The 23,165-nt window shown below is 29.6% G+C and overlaps 1 protein-coding gene across 1 annotated transcript; it reads right to left on the reverse strand.

Annotated features, from left to right (window-relative positions):
* Window positions 1–377: 377 nt before the first annotated feature.
* On the reverse strand, window positions 378–15,303 carry LOC145312383 (uncharacterized). Its single transcript, XM_080151620.1, has 8 exons — window positions 15,265–15,303; window positions 14,422–14,506; window positions 11,923–11,969; window positions 10,287–10,407; window positions 7,710–7,764; window positions 6,363–6,436; window positions 5,761–5,833; window positions 378–510 (listed from the first exon to the last, which is right to left on the reverse strand). The coding sequence occupies exons 1-8, from the start codon at window positions 15,301–15,303 to the stop codon at window positions 378–380; spliced, it is 627 nt and encodes a 208-aa protein (XP_080007746.1).
* Between the last annotated feature and the right edge of the window lie 7,862 nt (window positions 15,304–23,165).

The following is a 23,165-nucleotide window of genomic DNA, read 5'->3' on the forward strand; positions in this document are numbered from 1 at the left end:
TGTTTGACTTTCCTTTTCTAAAGAGACGCGGCATGGATTGTTTATATTTTGATGCGTCCACGTTCGTTACTTTTGAATGATATGTGAGTGTGTGAAGATTTCGGAGAACAAAGTTGGGCCTATCATTGGTCTCATAGTGCGTGAACGACCCTAGTATACCAGGGGCTTGAAACCATAAGAACTTCAGGACTTTGAAATAGTTGCCTCAATAAATCTATAATCAAACCTGCTGTTGAAACTTGATGGTTCCTGGTATTGGGGGTTTGTGTGTACGTCAACAAGATCTCTAGAACTTCCCGCTAATTCGGAAGTCACACTCAACCAAAGTGTCATGGTTGAGACACTATGAGAGGTCCTACATAGTTTTTTTTAAAGAATCATTTTAATGCGTTTTTAGGACTGTAGAACACTTTTAAAATAATAAAGTTTTGATAAAAAGTATGAACATCCCTGTGGAATTCTTGGCGTTGGCGGGTTCGACCCTTGCCCTTCAGGACAGCTTGGGACACTCTGAAAAAAAATTTGATAAATTTATTGGCTGTTGAAAGATAAATCTATTAGTCTACAATTTTGAATTCATATATAGCATCTAATAGTGTCTCCAAAAAAAGTAGCCAACTATTACAAAGCTTGGTCCAAAATATCTCGATTGACGTCATATTAGAAGAATTTAATATGATGTAAATCGGCATAGTTCGGCTAAGCGTTGGAACATTTGTCCCCCTTGTTTGCTTCATTGCTTCATTCAGATTAAAATAAATTATCATTTAATACCTATATTTGCGACAACTTTTATTTAATAAAATCTTCCAATTTTTAACATTGATAAAAAGCCCGCCCCTCTCGGAGAAGATTAGAACCCGGGTTAACCGGATAAGAAGACTTGCGTTCTATATATGAGCTACACGAAACTTCGGTGATTGGATGTAAAAAAAGAAAATGTAGTAAAAAAAAGTATTATTCACGAAACCTCAAAGTTTTTATTTCATAAAAAAATTTGGAGGTTTGGTGATTTTTTTCTCACCAAACCTCCCTACTTTACATTCTGGCATATTCACGAAACCTCCGTGACTATCCGATAATGCAACTTTTATTATTCAAAAAATGTTTTATTATTATAAATTGCATCATTTCTATTATAAAAAATAACTCATGATTTGTGAGAAAATTAAGTTTTTGTAAAAAAAACTATACTATTATTATAAATCCATCCCACTTCATATGTTCTTCCTTCCCCATTTCCTCCTTATGTCTCCCCTCACCTCCCAAAATAAAATTCACGAAACCTCTGTGATTTTTTTATCTATCTATCTATCTCTCCCTCTCTCGCTAAACTACAAAGGCCATAGATGCCGGTTCAGTAAACCCCTCCTCCCCCCTCCCCACTATTGTAATTAATTTTACATATTTATACTGGTGTTCTTGGTATTGTGGTTATCGTACTTGCTTATTAATGGAAACATCACGTGTACAAATCTCTGTGATTGATCTATAAATTTTTAACTAAGACTAATTTAAATATTTTTTTGTTTAACTTCTATTCAAGTCGGAAGGTTGTCAGTTCGAAACTACCCAAACACTAAATATCATTTTCACTCTCTGATATAACAAGTAATATTTGGTAAAAGTTTACTTATTTACATTGTATTAACAGTCACTTAAAATATCAAAAAGCTATTTTTTAAAATTTGTTTTTCGCAAGTCTTGAACTCGCATCCAAGGTAGACAAGGAAACGAACTGAAAAAAAAACAAATCAGATCCGGGAATTAAACGCTCGATCATGATAAACAGTCACCACTACTTTCCCACTGAGCTATGGAGGACACCAAGAATCATTTTCAAAATTAGACAATGTATAAAAAAATTTATGTCTTATAGTATACTTTAAAATTTCACATGTTTTCATAACGGTCATCTATTTAAACTATTATATTTTAGTGTAAGCGGGTTAATTTCTAAAAATTTGACGCGGCAAGAAATTACACATGTTGGGGTGTTGATTCAATAATCAACATGTTTAAAAATTATACCTACTTAATGTCGTCTTTGTAAAAATTATTAGATTAATTTAAATTAAAACAAAAGAGTATTTTAATGTCGGCGGAACGTTTTTTAGCTCTTATAACAATATTTTTAACAAAAATTTGGTGTAATTTAATATCGGCGTAATAGTTTTAGCTATTATAATAATTTCAATTTCTATCCCCTCTTATAATATTCAGAGATTAATAGTCGGGGATTGGAAAATGGAAGAAAAAGATTAATAGTAGGGTAAAAGACAATGGAAGAAAAATATTAATATTCAAGGAAAGTTCAAGGAAAGAACAATGGAAGAAAAAGAAGGGTTGATTAATCCCCATTATTAATTTTGTTTTGGGTTGTAAAAAAATGACCAATTTTTGTTTGTTATTAATGTGGCTTTTGTGGCACAGGGGTACGTTGTAAGGCTAAGGTCGTGGTTATCCAAGATCAACTCCAGGCAGAGACATTAATTTAAAAAAAAATTTTTTGTTTAACATAACAGACTGAAAAATATATTTAACATCTTATTATATCCAGTTTTCTATGAATATAAAAATGCACAATCATTACAGATTAAAGCCAGTGTTATATAATAATAGTTAATAATACGATGCTTTAAATAACTATTATATTACTCGCCCTACCCTCCAAACATACAAACACACAGACAAATATCCTGTTACTTTATAAAATTTAGATTTTTATATCCGTTTAAACGGTCGCTGATGATTGAAAATTACGCAACCTACGAATTTCTCTCTCTCTCTCTCTCTCTCTCTCTCTCTTGCCTCCTATAATATTAAGTATCCCTCAAAGCTTATAGGTCGCCGGTTCAAAACCCCCCACGTAACTTATCAAGAATTCCAGTTCTATTGCCCGCATGTATATTAAACTATTAAAGCTATCATCCATATAATGAAGTAACAGAATGTTTATTTGTCTGTCTGTTTGTTTGTGACAAAGGATCTCGCTAACCCCTAAACCCATATGGTTCTCCTTTACAGGGTAGCTTATCATAGGTTCTGGGAAGGTTTCTAACTATTTTGGAAGAGGGTAACACCACCCAGGAGAAATCATTCTGGAAAAAATTACCCCCCCCCCCCTCTCCACACAACAATATCTTTCTTTCTCTTTCTCTCTCTATAAAGATAAAAATATTTTTTAAATCCCCGAAGTGGTTTCGATCTTAGGTGCTTCAGACTGCTTGGATAAAATATTAACAATGAAAACTTATCCACTGAGCTAAAGAGGAAAGTTTTCATATATTGTTAATTTAAACAATTACTATAAAGTATTCTTTAAAATAAATAGGGCCATGGAAGTCGGTTCGAGGCTTGGCGATAATTTTTTTTTAATTACCTTTTTAAAGATATTAAGAGCCTTCAAAATTAGTTTTATTTTATTAATTACCGATATTGTTTACAATGTCATAAAAAGAAATATTCTTTAGAATATTTAGGGCCAAGGAAGTCGGTTCGAGGCTTGGCAACATTTTTTTTTAAAATTGCTTTTTTAAAGATTTTAAGTGACTTTTCAAAATTAGTTTTAGTTTTATTTTATTTATTTAATAAAAAATTAAATTTTTTTTAAAGGAAATAAAAAATGTTTATTTTAACAACAAGAATTGAACCACTGATCTTCGTACCCCATTCTCTCATATCATACCAATACGCTATGAAAGAATAGCTATAAGAAGCAATATCAATAATGTATTATAACAGAAGGAAACAATAATGGTACATCCAGGCATTTCTAGTTTATTATATTTTCATGTTTGTTCTCTTAATTGGTAAATATGAACCAGAAGTGAAGCCGGAATAGAGCCGATCAAAAAAACGGCGCATCCTATCAATATTGAACCGAAGCCGAAGTAGATGCGGGAGACGGTTCCTGTCAGCAAGAATTTTTGTATGAAGCCGGACCAGAGCCGCTTTAAAAAGGGATTTTTTTTTGTTTTTCACTGTTTTTAATCACATCTTTTTTTAATAGAAAATTTGATGGTTTATTATAATACTAGCGGCTTCGCCCCTAGCCTCTAGGGGCTTTGCCCCAAGAGGTGATAAAAAAAAATTAAGGTGAAATTCGTAAAGGACCAAGGAAATCTTCTGCAAAAAAAAATAAAGGACCTAGGAAATCTTCTGCAAAAAAAAATAAAGGACCTAGAAAATCTTCTGCAAAAAAAAAAAAAAAAATAGGGGGGGATAGTATAGTGTAATAATAAACCCACTCAAGTTTATGTAGAATATAATTTGAATAAAGACTTGCAGAATATTATAACTGAGGCGGGAACATGATTGATCTATCACTGAAAAGTAACTAAAGAACATTATTATAAACAATGCACTATATTATACCTATGTACATAATCATAAAAAGGGATATTTGTTCAGTAATTTCAATCCGTTTGAATCATGTAATGTTTATTCATTTTATAATTTTTGCATACAATTCTTATTTTAGCCTTTTCGTTGGGGAAAAACATATAAACATTTAGTAAAAGAAGACCAATAATGTTCATATATAAAAAAACCGCGGAGGTGTATAAAGGGGGAGGGGAAAGGGTAAACCTCTTTGATCATTTTCATTGTATAATCCCCTCTCACTTATAGAGCCCTAGATGCTATGGGAGAAGCCACTGGTTAAAATAAAATTAGATGAAATAGATAGATAAAATTATTGAATATTTACCCTTATCTATGTATAACTATACATTATACTTTTAATATGTCCGCATTAAACTCATAGGCTTTACAATCCTACCATAAAACAACAAAATATTCAAATTTTTAAATATCTTTTTTTTATGCTTTTCCATGTTATTAAAGTTTTTTCAAAGTAAAAAGCTATTTTTTTAGAAAATAAACAAAAGGAAAAAAGTATGATTGCAAAAATGAAATATTATACAAATAAGTTAGATTTTTTTTATTAGATTTAATTTCTAAAAGTAAAGTTTTTCTATATTTTTTAATCCTATATTTATTTTCCAAAAAAGTGAACCTTTTTTGACAGAAATTATTATAATAAGTGGTTGTCTAGAAAAAAAAATAGGTTTCTAGATTGTTCACAGAAAACTCACTTTAAAAAATCCAAAATTATTATACTATTTTGTAATAACACAGCAAGTAAGGAATCATGAAACGAGCATAATGTGGTTCTTTTATTTACATTCAAATTAAATAATATTTTTATACTTTTCATTATTTTATGCATTTAAAAGGTAATTAAGCTTATAAATTATAACTTATAGGTTCAGTTTATAAACTTTTAGTTTAATATTTTTTTTAACAGGGGTCAGAGGTCCAATTTTTGTTTAATATTCTTGGACAAAGTAGACAGATCCATAGTGATCTATTCATGGTTACCTGGTCAGAACTGATTAGGATTTAGGTTGTTTATTGTTATAGTAATTTTAATTGTATTTGTATCTTATATTTTTTTTGATTTTATGACTATGTTTAAATTTTAATGCCCAATTAAATATGTTTATGTTTATGTTTGATAACAAAGGATAACTAAGGGGAGCAAATATCTCTTCTTCTGTTAAAACACCCGTGGCCCTTTTTAAAGCCACATGCAAAAATGCTTTGTTTTTAAAAAATGAGAATGATTAAAGTGTTTTCAAAAGTACCTGAAATTGTGTATATAATATGTATATGAAAAATTAACAATCTTAAAACAGTCGCTACGATGGAAAATTATCGACCAAAGTATCAAATTGATTCTATTAAAAAATGTACCTTGTTGTTGTTTCTAAGGCAGTGACCATGTTGAGACGGTAATCCTGATTCCTTTTCCACTCACATGCTATACCTGGCAGAAAAATATAAATATAAATTGATTGTCATTTTTAAAAAATGATGCGCAATCGTAAATTGTATTTGTAAATGAGTTGCAAATTTAGGACCTTCAGACAAAGATGATAAATCAAAATGATTGGTTGTCTGAGCGAGGCAACATTTTATTAGACATCACAATTAATTCACCAAACTAATACCAGCAATATTTACTACATTAAGAATTAACAAGGATGACATCCGTAAGTAGCGAAGCATAAAAAATCATTTAATTAAAAAAAGTAAGTTAAAGAGCAGATATTTGGTTGTCATAACAAAGGAAAGAAAAGTGAAAATATGCAAAATCTTAAGAAAAAGAAATCACGATAATTATATTAATCAGGTTTATCTCTTTTGAAGCATGATCAACAGACATGACAACAGAATTAGCATACGATGCACATACGTCATAAAATTTCATTTCTTAAAGACCGAGGAAACCACTTTTCTCCAATAGCGCGAAAATAGTGAAAAAATAAAATTAAAAATAGTTTAAGAACATTTACCTATAATTGCTTTCTTCTCCGGATCAGAAACCAGGACGTTGCAGGATAGTCTATCAACACAACCCTCTAACCATCTAAATATGTACAGCCATATCAAAATAATCTTAAGTTTTTTTTGCTGACAAAAACTATGTATAACAATAAGGTTTCCACTACTATCAAAATCATTGGAATGTGTTACGCTAGCGAGATTAGCGTAGCCAATGTATAGCTGTGGCCAATACTCCAACAAATGAAAAATAAAATATTGTGTTAATTTGCAGATCTTTTTAGTGTTCCGTGTAAAAATAAAAAAAATTCTCCATAAGTAGCGTAAAACCAATAGTTAACATACAAAAGAAAAATTAACTTCAATAAATTTAAATATAATCAACAAATGTATTTTCAATTGACAAGCTAATATTACGCGTTTTAGATAGAAGGAGAAAAGTATGCTTTACTTGTAAAGTATCCGCAGAATAAAATTGTTAAATAGTAAATTCCAAATAAACAGTTAGTTAATGTTACTTTGACTATATTAAAGTATTTGATGCGCTGAATACACTATTCATACATATATAAAAATTAATTTAAGACGTGGATATATTGACAGGGAAAAATTATTCGTAAATATAGCTTTCAAATATGGACCTCATTTAAAGTCCAGAGGTGGATTTATAAAAAAAGTTTGCCCCACTAATCGCTTAGTGGGGCAAAATTGTTTTCGTGATAAATCAACTAAAATCACATTAAAAATCTACAAAAAAAAATAAACAAAATCATAGAAGGGTTATGAACATAAGATTTTATTTGATTTTTGTAGATTTTTTATGTGATTTTAGTTGATTTATCACGAAAACAATTTTGCCCCACTAAGCGATTAGTGGGGCAAACTTTTTTTATAAATCCACCTCTGGACTTTAAATGAGGTCCATATTTTGGAGGATTTTTCACGAAAACAATTTTGCCCCACTAAGCGATTAGTGGGGCAAAATTGTTTTAAGAATCCACCTCAGTTCGTTCATCTAGTAGGAGGGGATGGGGTAAACAGGTGTAGGATGGATATCGTAATCAGAGTAAATGAAAATCTGGTGCAATATCCAACTAATAACATATCTATGTAAGTATTGTGGAAATAACTTTACAAATGTAAACTCTGGTGAATTATATCCCCCACAAATGTCTAAATTACCTAAGCCTATCTTTCTATTTTAGAATCAAATGTTTTTTTAAACGGGACTAGTTTAAATTTATAGGCTAATGGCAAAAAAATTTAAATTGATTTTTTCTAATATTTTAAAACTTTTTTTAATTTCTATGCCTTTTTTATTCCATTATCTATGGAAAAACAGAATAGTATTGGCCTACCTTGTCAAATCATCAGAAGTTTGTAAAAGTTTCTTGGAGCCCTCAATCCAGAAATCTAACAAACAAAAATTGAATATTATAAAGCTTATAGAAATAATTTGTTATACTTTCCTATAGTTTCATATAGAAAAATGAAACAATAAAAAAAATCAAAAATATTTAAGCTTCTTAACGGTCTGTGGAAACTATACTTTTTAGATCATCCATGTTTAAAATCTACTCTTAATGTATTTAAAAAATGCGCATGTACTGTGGAGTATGTACTACTGATATTCTCTAACTGTAAATTACCTATACCATTTCAATATTTCGGTTAGATTGTCTGTATATACTAAAAGTTTACTATGTAAATTTAGTCCCCACCAAAGAAAAGATGAATTTTACTGTTGTATCCTCGAACAACTATTTTCAAAATATACTATGTATGTTATATGCCGAAGAAAATAATTATGTTAAATAACATGAACCTGAAGCGACAAGGGTTTATTGCATGTTTCACGTAAAACATGAAAAATAATTTAAAAACATAGTATAATTTAATACATAATATAAACCAAACAATATTCATTTTGAATTTATAGTCTAGAGTAACTATTAACTTCATACAAAACAAGGAAAATCAAAAAATAAAAGAATCAATATTTGTTAAAATCTAAGCTTCTTAATAATTATTGTCTGTACTTCCGTCCTAAAGTACATCACGGTTAGCTCTTTCCGTTGATTTATGTATGTAAGAATTGTCCTATCGATTTCAAACTTTGAATGATGATTCCTGTAACAGTTAGATACGATCTTTAAAGCGAAGCAACTGAATAATAGATCCCAGAAAGTCCATATAAACCATAATAATAACAATCTCGCAGAAGTTTAGCGATAGGACAATGGGCAGTAAAGAGTATTCTCTCCAAAGTCTTATGTGTAAAATTCTGTCTTGTTAATTAATTAAAATAGTAATTTAGGTTTGAAAAATTAGAATATGCCTTTAAAAATATATAAATAATGTTTATTATTGCCAAAATAAAACAAGGAAAACCGCATAAAAATGTTTTCCTTTGATATAATACCACAACCCCAATACTTCTTTGTCTGTCTCAAATAAAACACAGACTCTTAATCTAATATTAACATTGATAAACACATTTCTCATGATTTCCCAACTTTTCAAAGCCTTTCTTTTTGACACATAATTCTATCAAAATTGACTAATTTAAGGTCTGTAAATTCACAAAAATTATATGTTTTATAACCATCCTTTAATGACAAAATATTAAGAATTATTTAATATTTCGTAGTGATTAATAAATAGGAATTTCCTGGCCACTTTTACAGGCAGGATATATAGGAATGAAATAATATAACATCCAGAGAATAACAAACATTGAGTACAAAGTGAGATCCGTTCAAAAGTTATTTATATAATTAAATAAAAAATAACAAGTATTACAATATTCATAAGTGGCGAAGCACAAAAAAATGGATTGAGACAAAGTGAATTATCAAGAAAATAAGAAATATATAAAAGCTATTTGTCCTTTCATCATGAACATATATATCGACGGGAAATTTTTTTTTGATACTATTACTCACAAATATTTTGAAAATCAAAGGTCTAGCTTTATTAGCGGCTTAGTAATCTCATTTCCCTATATGCTTTACAGACTGACGGACAGATACAGTGAATTATAGAGTATCCTCGCTAATTAAAACTTTACGTGGCCGTGGTATATAATTTTGCGGAGCTATATAAACTTTTGTTTTGTTCGATATAATAATAATTGTTTAGAGTTATAGAAAAGTTATAATAAATTATAGTGCAGCCTATTGACCACACTCTAAGAAAAACTACAAACAAAAGAACATTTCAATTTTTAAATTACAAATTAATAAAATGTTAACAAATATATCTTTAAATTGAGATAAAACCTTCTTTTTGTATAGGGGGGATTTAAGATGTTTTTTAAATTTTTTTTTGTTTGCTATTAATATTAATTAATTCTAGTTTTAGAGTTTTTTAGAGTGTTTATAAATGGTGGGGCAAAATAAACTCCCAAGGATTGATAATTCAGTAAACTCAATTAAAGTTCTCGTCTGAGTCTAATGCAATTAGTTAACTATAAACATTTTAAGTAGGGTCAATCAAAAATATAAATGTATAACAATCAAAAGAGAATTTCCATCTGTTAGGCTAGTATAAGAAAAATATCACAATATATCACTAAATAGGTTTTAATCAATAATCAGAAAACTTTTTAGGAGAGTAAGAACGCTTAAATACATTGATTGCATAGATTTACTTTAACGTCAGGTCCAACATCCTAGGATAAAAAAGAGGAACCAATCTCTCCTGTTTTGTTCAAACACCCAAGGAATTAAGTTAAGTAACACCTAACAGACAACCAACTCCTTAATCACGACCTTTGTCTGGAATACATAACTGTGCATGATAATAAGTTGCACCCTTTTAATGTCTTTATTCAGGACGCGTTTTTAAAAGTAGATTTACTATTAATTTATAATTCAAACCAACAAACAGATACATTTATATAAGCTACGCTGCTTACAGTTAAAAAAAAATACCTTTATGTTGTTGTAACAAAGTCTTTTGTGCGTTTGCCATCTGGACGCTGGAAAACTTTTTCCTATTGAGCAGCAGTGTCCGAAATTCAGATTTATCGCGTTCCTGAATTTTCTGCAGCTCCTAAATTTAGAGGATACTAAAACAAGAGCTAGGTACCAATGGCAAAATTTAACCTCGTTTGATTTTAACATTAATAGTAGCGAAATTACTCTATAATTTGAAACGTCAGTATGTAAGCTAACCTTAAGGGTAAACTTGGTGTTCAAGATTGACGGTTAAAATTTTTTGTGAAGAGTCAGATGTAAAAGTAATATTGGGCAATTAATTATCAAGCATAGTCCATCAGAGGGTCTAGTATTGATCAGTATATATTATTTGAAGTAAGGTCTTTCTCGAGTTTTACAAATGCTCAAAAAAAGGTTCATTTACTTAATGATACAAAACAAACAGTTTTTAGAAGCAATATTCTTATTATTCCTTTATAATTTTTACCTTGCATACATTCTTAGGCTATTTACTATGTATTATCAAGTCAATATAGTGGTAGAGTTGCTTTGCTCCAAACAAATGTGAGGTGCAAATAAATAATTATGATAGATTCTTAGTAATTTATTATTATTAAAAAGATTTATAACATTTATTAATGATTAACAAAATGTTTACTTCGCTACTTTTAATTGTTATCATCCTTGTAAGGCATCATAATCTATTAAAACATGAAAATAAACAAATGCATTGAAAGTACTTATTAAGAAATGCAGGTAGTGTCTTGTATTTTGTAGGTACCAACCCCCTCCCCCCCCCCATTTCTCCATATTTACTGTAATAGGTCATTTTAAAAACCTCCCCATCTTTTATGCAGTCAGATATTTTCTTTTGATATTATAAAATAAAAAAAAAGTAAATAGAAGGATCTTGATAGTTTTAACTTCAAGATAAGCAAGAGGCAAGCAACAAATGTGTGAAACACCACTGACTTATTACACTAGGAGGGGTGTTGATCCTCTAAAACTCAAAAAAAGATATAGTGCCAAAATGCAAAATCAATAAAGTTTTACAATCAATGTAATAACTTTGATAACTAGAAAAAAAAAGAGGCAAAACTTGATCAACAATCAAATATGATTATATAAATGATCAATAAACTAGAATCATCAAATACGAAGCAGGAACGTCTGAGCTTTTTATTTGAGTTGGGTAAAATGAGGGGTTTCAAAAGAATAATTGAGCTAATCTTATTTTATTATTTTAAGGTGTAAAATAAAGATTTTAACGTTTGATGGGGGTTTTGATGGGTATACCCCATCCTTGGACGTCTATGATGCAAGTAGTATTGATTTTTAGGCGATAGGATTTTAAAAATCACTTAAATCAAGCAGTTGATCATACGTGCGGGCCGTGATTCAGACTTTTAATTTAACTTAAAATTACAGAAAATTTAGATTTGTTGTTGGTTAAACTGGCAAGTCACTTAAAGTCCATACTGTAAATAAATTGTATTTTATTTAAAGACAAGCGTAATTAACACAATAAAATATCAAACTATAGTGATAATGAAAAAAAAAACATGAAATTACTTTACACTACTTTTTTATAGATTAGCTATAATTTTTACGTTAGATAAGCAACACTGACCTGAACCCCATTTTTGTAATACGAATTTCCAAAATCATCTTTTCCAACTGAAAACAATCTTATTTTAGATAGATAAATAATAAGTAATAATCAAAATAACGTTTAAATTCACAAACCTAACCTAGCTTATTGAAAATAAAAATGAACAAACATTCTAAATAAGTTTTAGTTTTTTTTGAACAATAGACAATGAAAAACTTTAATCATATTGAAAAGTTTTATTATTTTTTACTTTAGAATAAAGATATTGGTTTCATAATTAAGAATAGATGTTTATACAATGTGTCTAAAAAAACTGCATTTTACAGAAGGAGCATGAAAAAAATGATTATAGGTTTATATTCTCTGTAAAAATGTACATAACATTTGCTTAAGGTGTTTTTCGATATCTCTAAAAATGCGGCTGTACTGATAGGTACATGTAGGGTAAAAATGACTGATGCCAAAACTGTGATAACATTATAATCAAATAACTCATTTATTTTTCAACATATAGGTTGAAAAGTACAATTTTAAAGTAATAAATGTCCCCATTTGAGATTTTTTACATGTTTCTTTTTTTGGCAACATGCAAAGATTTTTTTAGGTTCTTCATAATTTAGTTTTTTCTATTTCTCTATGGCAAAGTCATTTTTAGTAAGGAATCTCTTATAATACTGTGCGGATTGAAGAATGAAACTAGTAACTTATCTTAATTCAAAATTGTCGCTTAACAGGCTTTTTCTTTAATTACTTGTTATGAGTTAATATGTCAATCAAAAGGAATAATGAGATTAAAGGGGGGGAAGGGGGAAGGAGGAACGAATATAACTATCACATTGAATCATAATTAAAGCAAGAATATAGTTAATCATTTGTTCTGTAACAAGGATGACAACATCCATAAAAGCGAAGCACAGAAACGGTAGGACAAACGGACATTTATACTTGTATAGTGTCAGAACTGAATAATCAAAATATAAATGTATAAGAGTCAACGCAAAATTGTAAGTAAATTTGTTGAAAAACAGCTTGATTCAGGATAATTTTTATGGACATACTTACATTTTCAGGACTTGATTATAGAGTTGCTCCGCTTATTACATTATACTTTGTTGTCCCAGGAATCAATACACCAAAAATCAGATCAATCGGATGATCAGATCACATAAAAATTTGTTGTTAAAAAATTTAAAAAAATCAACATGTTTAAAATGGACGTACGGACATTTTGGTGATGATTATAAAGTTGCTACGCTTTCTAAATCGTACCTAACTATTAAAGGAATCACCATGCAAAATTTGAAATCGATAGGACAATTCTAACATGCCTAAATTAACGAAAAAAGCTATCCGTTACGGACGTACGGACGTTCGGACGTACGGACGGACCTACCCTAATTATAGAAAAGCTTCGCTTTTAAAAATAAGCATTTAAAATTTTTAAACCGACATTAAAGCATGCTCAACGAAATATTATTAAAATAACATTTAAACAAGGATGACAACATCCATAAAAGCGAAGCACTGAAACGATTGGACAAACGGACAAAAATAAGCATTTAAAATTTTTAAAGCGAAGCTTTTCTATAATTAGGGAGGGTCTGTCCGTACGTCCGTAACGGATAGCTTTTCCCGTTAATTTAGGCATGTTAGAATTGTCCTATCGATTTCAAATTTTGCATGGTGATTCCTTTAGTAGTTAGGTACGATTTAGAAAGCGTAGCAACTCTATAGTCATTACCAAAATGTCCGTACGTCCATTTTAAACATGTTGATTTTTTTACTTTTTTAACAACAAATTTTTATGTGATCAAATCATCGGATTGATCTGATTTTTGGTATATTGATTCCTGGGACAACAAAGTATAATGTAATAAGCGAAGCAACTCTATAATCAAGTCCTAAAAATGTAAGTATGTCCATAAAAATTATCCTGTATCAAGCTGTTTTACAACAAATTTACTTACAATTTTGCTTTGACTCTTATAAATTTATATTATGATAATTAAGTTCTAACACTATACAAGTGTTAATGTCCGTTTGTCCAATCGTTTCAGTGCTTCGCTTTTATGGATGTTGTCATCCTTGTTTAAATGTTATTTTAATAATATTTCGTTTAATGTCGGTTTCAAGTAAAAAGAATTTAGTTGAATGATATAGCCCTAAATTCTACAGGAATAAAGTAACATATGTACATACATTTTGAATTCTTTAAGCTCTAAAAAGCGCTATTATTATTACAAAACACCTTTTTATAAAATTGATCCATGTTTTTATAGAGAATAAGAATATATAATTATTTTTTTTATATTCCTACTGATTGATTCTTAAAACAGTAAAACACAGTTTTTTTAGACACCCTGTACATATATTTCTCGTAAGGTTTTATGGCCGTTCGCATAAGTTATAGGTCAGGGCAAACAAAAATGATTTTTTTTATCTAAGTTTACGCAAACAATTTCCAATTTCTAGCTGGCTGATATTAATATGATTTTTGCTACACAAATTTGTTTTTACCTGTCACAGATTTTCTGAAGTTAAAGCTTCCAGATTTTACAATGTTTGGCAGTTTTAGGGCCTTTTCCAGGTCAATTCTGGCATCCTGCGAAAAAGTACTTTTTTGGACAATCATTATTTTATAGGTAAGTCAGAGTTGATGGTATGAAAACTGATATTTGATAGTAATTTTATTAAGATTGTTTTTTTGTTTATTAAGACTAAGTACAAATGTAAATTGTGGAAATAATTTTTATTTTTACCTTTGACGAAATTTCAAATTATCATAAGCAAACTTTTTTATCTCTTTAGTTCGGAGGTATGAAGTCAACTATAGAAAAATTTCGTAGAAGAAACTTGAAATTTAAAAGTGCGTTAAGAGTTTATTGTGTAAAAAAAAGTATTTTTTCCTGAATAGCCAACTCTTTTCCAGTTGCAACTGCCATCATTAATTTACATTATCATTGCTTTTTCACATGATAGCTCAAAACTTTTGACCACTCAAATAATGGAACATTTTTACAATTACATCGTTCTGAAATAAAAAAAATCGATTGACGGTAATATCCTTAAAGAAAAGCTCCACAAATCAGACTAATGGTTAGTAAGAATTAGAATATTAGATTATAATTAATGTAAAATACAGAAAGATTAATGCAAACGAAATTGTTTGCATCTTGATTCTTATAATACTAGGAATACCTGTTTTCCAATTCAAGATCGTAAGATAAATCTATTATGTAAAATGTGTAAAACAGCTAAAAGAACAATTGATTGAAAATGGACGTACTAACTTTAGTTTAAATATTGCATAGTTGCTACGCTTTTCACATTTTTAGTAGCGATTTCTATAGTTCACTATGCCTGTCCATCAGTCAGCCCTCTGTCAGTCATGCATTCCATAACGCTATGGGGGAAATATGAATTACTCAGCCGCTTATATTCTTAATATCTTTAATCCTTATGTCCTTGCTTTTCTTTTTCACTTGATAATTCACTTTTGTGTCAAACAATATTTTCTTTACTTCGCTACTTATGAATGTTATCATCCTTGTTACTCCATAGATTAAGGAGTTCTTAGGCAAAGTTTGATAAATTTTCCGACAATACTTATTTAGATATTTTCATCTTAAAAAAATATAGTTTATACTTTAAATTTAAATCAAGTTTCTGTCATGAATACTGTTCGATGTGGATTAACGCTTTTAAATATAAAAATTTATTGAAATTTTGAGAAGAAAAGTTGTATAAATTAAAAAAAGATAACTGTAATATGTTTATGTTTTGAAATATTCAAAAATCTACTAAGGAACAAAAACTATCATCTACACAAAGTGCGGATATTATAAGAGCATATGCTACAAATGAAATAATTAAATTAAGACAAAGAAAGTAAATAAGGTAAGAAATATCAACTTTATTTAGTGTTAGAAGTTAATAAAAAGTTTTGTAATTATTGTTTCATTGCAGTGTTCCACAAACAACTGACTCAAAACTTAACATTTCATAATATCCAAGGCTTGCAGGGATGCAGGGGGAATGGGGATGACAAACAAAAATGAACTATTCTTCCGTCTAATTATTTTGTGTGAAACTATGTTTAATTTAAAAAGAAAATATGGAAAATATAAATTAATTTAACCGGTATTATTACCTCCTTTCCTGGAGTCAAGTATTTTTCTATTTATCTTTTTATGCATAATTTTTTTAATGGAAATTAGAAAAATATGCACCTAAATAAAAAAATATAATAATTTTTCAAAGTGAAAATAAAGGAAAATAAAACTAGGATCATATTAAAAAATACTGTAAATACCAGTATGAAAAAATTAAGTTGCTTTCCCCAAAAGTGCCCATCGAGCTCTGAACCCTAGAACAAATAACAAAGTTTTTTTTCTTCAAAAGTTGAAGATTGATAAACGTAAAAGCCTTATCTATTTCAGCTTTATAACTAGGTGTATTTGCTATTAAACGGTCGTGAGTTAAAGATTTCTAAAAATGATAACATTATCGTTACTTTGACTTAAAGAAGGCATTTGAAACATATAAATGATTTAAATAATAACTAATAACCAAACTTCAAAGCTTTATTATAACCTTCTAACCAATTTGGAGCTTGAAAACATTCATAAACTTAAAACTAATTATAAATGTAGGTTATGACTAATGACTATATATTATAACAATAACATCAACCCGGTTTTTATTTGGAACACTGAATCAAGAAAGGCTGTTTTGTATGTCATTATGTTTGTGTGTGTGTGTGTGTGTGTGTGTATGTGTGTGGGTGTGTGTGTGTGTGTGTGTGTGTGTGTTGACGGAAAGGCAAAAGAGGGAAATTTATTTTAAAAAGCAAGGATGACAATATTTATTAAATTGAATAAAGACGTGCGTGTCTTTTTAATAAATTTAAAAATGCTAAGCATAGTGATCTTGTTTGATCGTCCTAGAAATTAGCATGAAACTAGCTAAAGAAATATCAACATATAAAAGTTTAGTAATGATTATAACGTTGTTTCGCCGGTATGTCTTAAAAACAAACTTACGTATAGGCCTTAAAATATAATGTAACATAGCTTTGCTATTAATAAGAAAGAGAAGTTTGCGTATTTTGATATATATTTTGTACATGGTAGACAGGGGGAATTATTTCATTGACCAAACTACATGTTTGTAGAAAGTTAAGCTTTTCTATAATTCCGTAAGTCTGTCTGTTTATACACATTGGATTGATCTTAGGCGTGTTCTATCTATTTACTTTGCACGATGATTCCTATAATCGTTACAAGAGAGTCGGTACTTCTATCCAAAACATGCTGCTTCATTATTTTTTCAATAACAATTTTTGTATGTTATAATTTTTCTAATCATATGATTTTTAAATGTATATATTTAAATAATCCATAACTTCCAAGCTTCTCCCTTTAGAAATATTTATACTTGTTATTAATACATATATCAATTTCCTCCTTTTACATGCTCTTATTTTTTAACATCAAACCTCGTTCTAAAAAGCTTAGTCATCCTCACTATGTCTGATGATTGTATCCACGTTTTTTAGTCTGTAATTCGTGCTTTTTTATGTTTTCTAATTTTTTCTGATGAACGTAATATTAGAATCTGGATAGTATAGTTAAACTTAGCTATATAACATCCAAATATTAAAAACCATTTGTAGACAATTTCCAGGCGATGGCGGACTTTTCCATATCTAAGATCAGCATTTATAGAAATTGAATATTATTCTCCAAACTGGCAAAAAAAAATAGAAGAAAGGTGCAATGATAGGTTGAAGGTCGTCGTTATTTGAAGACTTACAAAAATGTTATGATTACCTTGGCAACCTAATCTCCCCACAATCATCTTAAGTCTTTGCTCAAACAGTGGTTTTGCGGGTTACAACTCTCCCCATCTCGAAAATAATTTGAAGAAGATGCTGTGAGTATTGGTACAAAAAATATGACGTAACAAAAAAAAATAGCCATTGAGAGTCCACTATAAATTTTACCATTGGTCAATAACGGCCTCTCATTGGCTAATTTTTTTTGTTACGTCATATTTTTTGCACCAATACTCACAGCATCTTTGAAGAATTACGAAAATATTATGAATTACCTTGGTGAACCACTTCCTCTCAAGCTTTTGGAGTCTTTGCTCAAACAGTGGTTTGGTGGGTTACAACTCTCCCCCTCTCGATAATAATTTGAACGACGAAAAATTAGGGGAACTGTAGATTTGTTTGGCTACATAATACATATCTTTCTTAGTATCTCAAAATCTGACCAGAATTTTTCAAGGTGAAATTACGAGATCTTTCTAAACAATAAGTGTTTTGCTGTTTCTTTAAAGTAGTCATAGCTGAAATATTAATGGCATGCCGTTTTTAAAATGGCATCATTAACAATAATCGACTATATGTGGCAATTTGTAAAAGTGGTCGAAACTGACATATTATCAAAATTACTAATTATTTTAAAGACATTAAAACAACATACTTAATTTGGCATAATAACTAAAAGAAATTATATCAATTATTATATCACCAGCGGATACGCCCCTAGAGGTCTCTAGTGGCACTTTAAATGTTTTTTATTCTATTATTATTTTATATGTCTTTGTTGTGTTGATGTATATGAACGTAAAATAAAGAATAGTTAAAAAATTCGGTTTAATGTTTAGCGAGATTCTTCGGTACAGACAGACATCCTGTTACGTTATTATAAAGATATGGGGGCCAGTTTCGCTCATGTACATTACATCCCACAAAAATTTCGGACTAAAAACACCAAAGATATGTTCTAACCAGCAAAAAAATAAAAGCGGCTGAAAGGCTGCTTTAGAGCAGTTAAACTGCTATGGATGTTATATATGAAAAATCATAGGTCGAGCTTTATTAGCAACTGTGTAAGTTAAATTTGTCCCATAGCAATAAGGACGGACTGACGGACAGACAAAGCGAATTTTAGAGTAGCTTCTCTACCAAAAAAAGCATAGTTAAACGGTACATTCCTTTTATGTTTTACATGGATAATATTTTATACATTAATGCGAATCAATTAGCCCCCTCTAATGTACACATAATAGGGAAAAATTATTAAAACCAAAACTTTTCCATAGTATTAGTCTGTTTGTATTGTATTGTATTGTATTACAAATAACGTAACACATAGAATGATAACATCCATAAGTAGCGAAGATTATTTAACAAAAATAAACGTGAAAATAACATACAAATGTACAAGCTCATCGAAATCTTTAAATAAAAAGTTTTGATGCTGTGTGTATTGGTGCAAAAAATATGACGTAACAAAAAAAATTAGCCAATGAGAGGCCACTATAAATTTTACCATTGGACAATAACGGCCTCACATTGGCTAATTTTTTTTGTTACGTCATATTTTTTGCACCAATACTCACAGCATCAAAAGTTTTGCCCAGTATCTTTAATAACAGCCAAGAAAATATATGTGATAAATTGCAAGAGACTTACAGATTTAAAAACGGACCAAGTGAGTTATAAGGTTTACGCTTATTTAACTTAAAAATAGTCACAACAAAATTTAGTCACCTATCCACAATAGTAGCTAAGAAATATGAGGTCCTCCAGAGAATTACAGACAGATTGACGGACCAAGTTAATTAGAGAGTAGATACTTGTTGGTCAGGAAATTCAGCCTTCTGTTTCTGATTTAATGAAATGACTCTTTTGTGAAAATGAACGAACAGACGAGCCAAAAACGCAATGGTGGAAATCTTCACAAAAAATCAGCGGTCTGTTTGAAATAACAGCTAAATAAATGTTTTTCACCCCAGCGTTACAATCGTTCTGGCGAACTGACGACTGTACTGATGGACGGACTGTTAAAGTGAATTAAAGAGAGGCTTCTTAAATAACAATTTTCTGCAAATTCTTTAATATTTTTTTCTCCATATTTGTTTGATCGTTTATGGATCTTGTCATCCTTGTAGTAACACTATTTGGGGTGGTAAATTGTATTAATGGATTTACTATGACTTGGATCTTACTCCAGATTATCATTTACTCTTTATCTACATCTCCTCCCCTCCTTCTGGATGAACAAACTGCCCATAAGTGATATTCATGATAGCAACCTAAGTTGACGACAATTTTTCTCCCCTGTCAATTATATCCATGTATATTCTAGGTTCATCCATTATTACATTAAGTATTTCTATAAAGCAGAAACTTCTCACCCTCACATTCATCATTACAAATAATCATATTTATTTATTTAATTTTTGTTATACAATATACTTTTTGTGCTGCTTTAATTCTATAAGGAAAATAGTAAACGTTTTTGTGATTTAGTATAATAAAATAAATAATTGTTAGAAATATGAAAAAGAAATAAAAACTGTTTGGGGAAGGTAAACTGAGCACAAGAGCTTTATTAGCATACATACAATACGTATTTCATCACCAAATTGTTAAAAGATAAAAAAGGTTAAATATGAAATAAAATGTAATTTGAAATAACATCCTATTAGATAAAGTAGTGAGGTTTTTTTGTCTGAAGCTTCAGATTCCAATATCTACTGACCTGATTGAGTTCTCCTTTTAAGGGAATCTTCATGTAGGAAAAGATATGGTTTTAGGCTTTTTTACTTCCCTTTAAATATAGAGCTTCTAGTTGCTGGGAGCGCCTATGTTAGTTTATATTAAAAAAATACCTTTTAGCCTATTTTCTGCTGGGATCATGTTATACAAGGAAGGTTTTATGTCATGGATTAATATATTCAAAATACATATATTTCTATAAGCCTGATTATAAATAATGTATTCTTTAATGGGGTCCTAAATGATTTATAATGGCGTCTAATCATACATTATAATATCCCTCAAAATTCTCAATTTTTAGGATATAGGGATAGATCAAAATACGGTAATAGTTATTTCTCGCATCGTATTATAAACAGCTTTCCGCGGAAAAAGAATGTATAATTATAAGATTAAAACCAGTTTTTTTAACCCCGAGGTGCCGAAGGTAAGGGCTAAAAACTGGCTTTAATCTTATGTTTGTACATTTTTATATTCGTAGAAAGCTGGATATAATACGATGCTAGACATAGTTGTTTCGTATGGATGAGGCCCGGTTCGATTCGAATGAATACGAGAAAATGAAATCTAATAACACTAAAAAAATATGTGAGAACACTGGGGTAGATCAATAGAATATAAAAAATTCTTAATTATCATAATATATATAGCGTCTAATTATAATGTTTTCAGCAAAGCAATGAGTTTGGTTTGACGCAAGTTTAGGCCAATTGTTTTCTTTTAATATATCCCACAATTGTTTCGAGTTTTCCAGGCTTCCTTTTTTCTAACTTTTAAGTATTTTTTGCTTTTATACAAATTTTGCTATAGAAATTTTCCTCATTTCTATTTGCTAAGAATTTTATGTACAGTTTTTTTTGTCAAGTCTACATTTTAAGAGGTCTTTTGTCATAAATTTTGAAAGAGGCATTTTCGCCTATTGAATTTTATTCTTTTATTTGGAATACAGAATATTGTTTGTCTGATAGGAGTAACAATAATTCGGATCTAGTGTAGTTCACGGTAAAATGTTCCTGGTAACGATTATATCCAAAATCTATGTATAAACGTTCAAGTCATCCCGGACACCGTGTTATGCGGCATAAGAAGGCCTATCAATAATCTGTAATAACGAAGATCCAATGATGCAAAGGAAAAAAACCTAAAATAAATATTTTTTGGCGTATTTATTTGCACTACGAGATAACTTTGCATAATCTATACGTTCCACCGTTTGGCTGTTAGAAATACAAGCATCACAAATATATTATGATTGGCTTAGAAGATAAGATAATATTAATTGTCCAAGAGAAGTGGGTGTTACTTTAGTATAAACCTTCCCATGGCTTGGCACCTTCCATTTTCATTCTTAAAAATAATCCAGATATTTGATAAGATGCCATAAAAAAAGTAGGTTACTAATTTTGTAAGTGACATAACATTAATTTGATAGTTGCGAGATGTGATATCTAAGCCCTGAAAAATTAATTCTACCATTAAAAATCACCAAACCTTTGAATGGTAATAGAAATATTATTTTCAAATGGATATAAGATATAAATGGATATATTGACAGTGGGAAATTTGATGTCAATTTAGCGTACAAATATGGACTTCATTTATTGGCAACTTTGTTTATCCAGTAGGAGGGGAGGGAATGGGGTTATGAAGGTGGAGCCGAGAGCATCACTTTATCAAAGTACATGAAAATCTGGTGCAACATCTAAGTAATAATATATCGATAAATTTTCAATTCTTAGATGGTTAATGAAATGCTTGAGAATCTCCTTTAACATTTTATTTTGATGAGGCATTATTTGATTTTATGTCCCAAACTGTAAAAAAACAAAATATATGAAAGTCATATTTAATTGAATAAACTTTTGACATCTTTTCCACAAAACATAAAATAAACTTTTAGCATTGATTTTGATTGATATATCTTCAAAAAAATTATTATATCCATAAGTAGCACTCAATAATTTTTTTTAATATTGATTCCTAGGACGATAAATCACAATATCATGAGCATAGTATTTTACAATTAAGCCTTACCCTGTGCTTTGGTAATTATTAGGTATTGTCATCCTTGTTTAGAATATTGATCTCAGTGCCCTTGCTTCTTGTTTATAATTTTATCAAAAACATTTGATTTACTTTAATATCTATATGATTGAAAAACTATGTTTCTGATATGAACATGGATAATTTTAAAACTAACATACATATAGAAATATTATAATGGATATATTATTACTTGGATCTTACACCAGATTTTCATATTTTCTAATTAAGTGAAAGAAAATGCTGGCTAAAAGAACGATTTTCCCCTTCCATTCCCTTTACCCAATCCCCTCCCCTCGTACTGTATAAACCAACAAATGAAATCCATGTTAGCAAGCTAAATTGACGACAACTTTTTCCCTGCTATAACATTCACGTATATTCTACATCCTTTGTATAATATAAATGTGGTATAGTGTAGTATACAAGTATACATACATAATTTTAATCTAATTCTAAACTTCCTATTGATACAAAATTTGCAAACTAATTTCAAAATAGCCAAACATTCAATACACTATGAGAGAGAGAGAGAGAGAGAGAGAAAGAGAGAGAGAGAGAGAAAGATATAGAGAGAGGGTGAGAGAAAAAGAAAAAGAGAGGAAGGAGAGAAGCTGAGAAAGGGCTCACTCATACAAAACAT

The sequence above is a fragment of the Acartia tonsa genome, chromosome 2, assembly GCF_053477335.1.
Source record: "Acartia tonsa isolate MP-2025a chromosome 2, ASM5347733v1, whole genome shotgun sequence".
Lineage (NCBI taxonomy): Eukaryota > Metazoa > Arthropoda > Copepoda > Calanoida > Acartiidae > Acartia > Acartia tonsa.

Bases quoted from the DNA above. Each gene is read 5' to 3' on its own strand.
- LOC145312383 (XM_080151620.1), bottom strand. From the start codon at position 15,303: ATGGAATGCATGACTGACAGAGGGCTGACTGATGGACAG. The intron at 11,970-14,421 runs GTAAAAACAAAT...GATTGTTTTCAG, and splicing joins CTTCAGAAAATCTGTGACAG to TTGGAAAAGATGATTTTGGA. The intron at 7,765-10,286 runs GTATTTTTTTTT...TTTGTTTGTTAG, and splicing joins TTTGTTACAACAACATAAAG to ATTTCTGGATTGAGGGCTCC.